At 65.0% G+C, this 2,185-nt stretch overlaps 1 protein-coding gene across 1 annotated transcript; it reads left to right on the forward strand.

Moving 5' to 3' along the window:
* The first annotated feature begins 558 nt into the window (after positions 1–558).
* IFITM5 (interferon induced transmembrane protein 5) lies at positions 559–1,870 on the forward strand. The gene is made up of 2 exons (XM_017885791.1): positions 559–774; positions 1,357–1,870. The coding sequence occupies exons 1-2, from the start codon at positions 589–591 to the stop codon at positions 1,567–1,569; spliced, it is 399 nt and encodes a 132-aa protein (XP_017741280.1). The 5' UTR covers positions 559–588; the 3' UTR covers positions 1,570–1,870.
* The last annotated feature ends 315 nt before the right edge of the window (positions 1,871–2,185 follow it).

Raw genomic sequence — 2,185 nt, forward strand, 5'->3', positions numbered from 1 at the left:
CACCCCCTGGCTTTCTCCCCATGCGGTTCTCTCCTCTCACGCACGCCCTTTCCCCCTCGCAGGGACGCCGGCGCTCCTAGGGCCCGGCGCTGGTGCTCCTGCTCCGAGAGTGTTGGGGCAGAGTTGAGTTCTGAGTTCTGGGAATGGAGGGGCTGCGGTGTCAGCAGCTCTGGCTCTGAGGAGGGGGCTCCTGTACATCCCTGAACTGTGAGACCCGTGGCCCTGAGGCAGCACCTCCCACTCCTCTTGGCCTGGACGGAGGGGGCTCTGGCCAATGGTCTGCCCACTGCGTTTGATGGGGTGGGGGGGATGAGGTGTGTGGGTGGGGGTCTCTGCCACCGTCCGGCAGTCGCCTTCCAAGCTGGGGATGTCTGGCAGGAGGGCCCTGCTGGGTGGTCCAAGGCAGCCTCGGACAGGGGCTCCCTGGGGTGGGGGCTAAGGGGCGGGCCGCACCCTCGGCCTGCAGGCTGTAATTTGTGTTATATATAGCATGGAGGGGCTGGGCCGGGAGGGCGGCAGGGCTATAAGTGAGTGGGAGCCCACCCTCCCAGCACCAGTCTAAGTGTGGAAGAGACGGCGCTGGAACCCATGGACACCGCGTATCCCCGCGAGGACCCCCGGGCCCCCACGCCCAGCAAGGCCGGTGCCCACACAGCCCTCACACTGGGGGCCCCGCACCCCCCACCTCGAGACCACCTGATCTGGTCAGTGTTCAGCACCCTCTATCTGAACCTGTGCTGCCTTGGTTTCCTGGCGCTGGCCTACTCCATCAAGGTGGGCGGGGGCCCTACCAAGGTGTGGGGGGACGGGTGGGGAGCTCCGTGGGGGGGTCCTCGCCATGCTCGGGGCGGCGGGGGGATCCGCTTGTCTGAGGGGCTCTGTGGGTACCGCTTGTGAAGGGGACACCATCAGGATGGCCTGGAAGGAGCTCCTCAGGAAGGCAAGGCCGGGGGCCTCTCCATTAAACACGGGGCTTCTTCTTAAGGGGGTCTGGCGCATTCAAGAGCACAGAGGCCATTGGGAGGCACCCACAGAGGTCTCTGCAATCAAGGGGGGTTCACATGCTGGGGGCTCCTGGAACAGAGGTCCCTTTGACTTCAGCTCCTGGGTGGCAGGGTTGGGGGTGTCTCTGCGCCCTGGAGGACCCTCCCCCGTAGAGAACTCTGATAGGCTGACCCTGGCCTGGGATGGCCCCTGGGTCCATAGCTGGGGCCCTGGTGAGCATCTCCTCAGGCCACAACCCTCCATCCGAATTTTGGGCCCAGTAGGGGCCTTCTAGGTGCCCTGGGTGGGGGTGGGGAAGGGCCCCCAGGCCCCGAGGACACAAAGCCATCTGGCCCTGCGGTCTCTCTGCAGGCCCGAGATCAGAAGGTGGTTGGTGACCTGGAAGCGGCCCGGCGTTTTGGCTCCAAGGCCAAGTGCTACAACATCCTGGCCGCAATGTGGACGCTGGTGCCGCCCCTGCTGCTCCTGGGGCTGGTGGTGACTGGTGCCCTGCACCTGGCCCGGCTGGCCAAGGACTCTGCCGCCTTCTTCAGCACCAAATTTGACGATGGGGACTATGACTGACAGGCTGGGTCCTGATCTGGGGCCCCCAGCCCCAGGACACTGACCCCAGGCTGCTGCCCCGGGGCTCAATACTGACTCCCCGGAGCCTGGCCCTCCTTCTGTGGGGCCTCCATCCCTGCCCCATCCTGAGCCTGGGGCCCTCCAGCCCCAACATGGGCACCTAACGCTGACCCAGTCAGACCCCAGGGTCCTCACCCTAACCTGAGGGTTCCCGGGCCCTAACTCTGCCCCCAGCCCTGCCCCTCCCTCCTCACACTCCAGGCCCCTCGGTTCCACGATTAAAAGTGCCTGGTTCCAGAAAGTGCCTCCTGGGCCTCTTTCCTGCCTAGTGTGGGGGAAGGAGCTGCCCTAGAGACCAGCAAAGCCAAATGCCACGGCCGACCCTGAGTCAATGGTGGGAGTGTCCCTGGCAGCGCAGCAGCCCTGCCCTTCCCCCACTGTCCCCTTCTCTCAGCCACTGGCGGCCTGTGGCTTATGGGGTGGAGGCCCAGAGTATTTTAAACTAAGTTTGAAGCCCAGGCCTTTGATCTCTGCTGCTCTGTGGTTTAGTGGCCTGTGCCCCAGAACATCATGGGTGCGTCCCAACTCCACGTGTGCCCGCCCCATCTCTCTGTGC

The sequence above is a fragment of the Rhinopithecus bieti genome, unplaced genomic scaffold, assembly GCF_001698545.2.
Source record: "Rhinopithecus bieti isolate Rb0 unplaced genomic scaffold, ASM169854v2 scaffold_15794, whole genome shotgun sequence".
In the NCBI taxonomy this organism is placed as follows: Eukaryota; Metazoa; Chordata; class Mammalia; order Primates; family Cercopithecidae; genus Rhinopithecus; species Rhinopithecus bieti.

Coding starts and splice junctions, on each gene's coding strand:
- IFITM5 (XM_017885791.1), top strand. CDS start 589: ATGGACACCGCGTATCCCCGCGAGGACCCCCGGGCCCCCACGCCCAGC. Junction 775..1,356: donor CGCTGGCCTACTCCATCAAG/GTGGGCGGGGGC, acceptor GTCTCTCTGCAG/GCCCGAGATCAGAAGGTGGT.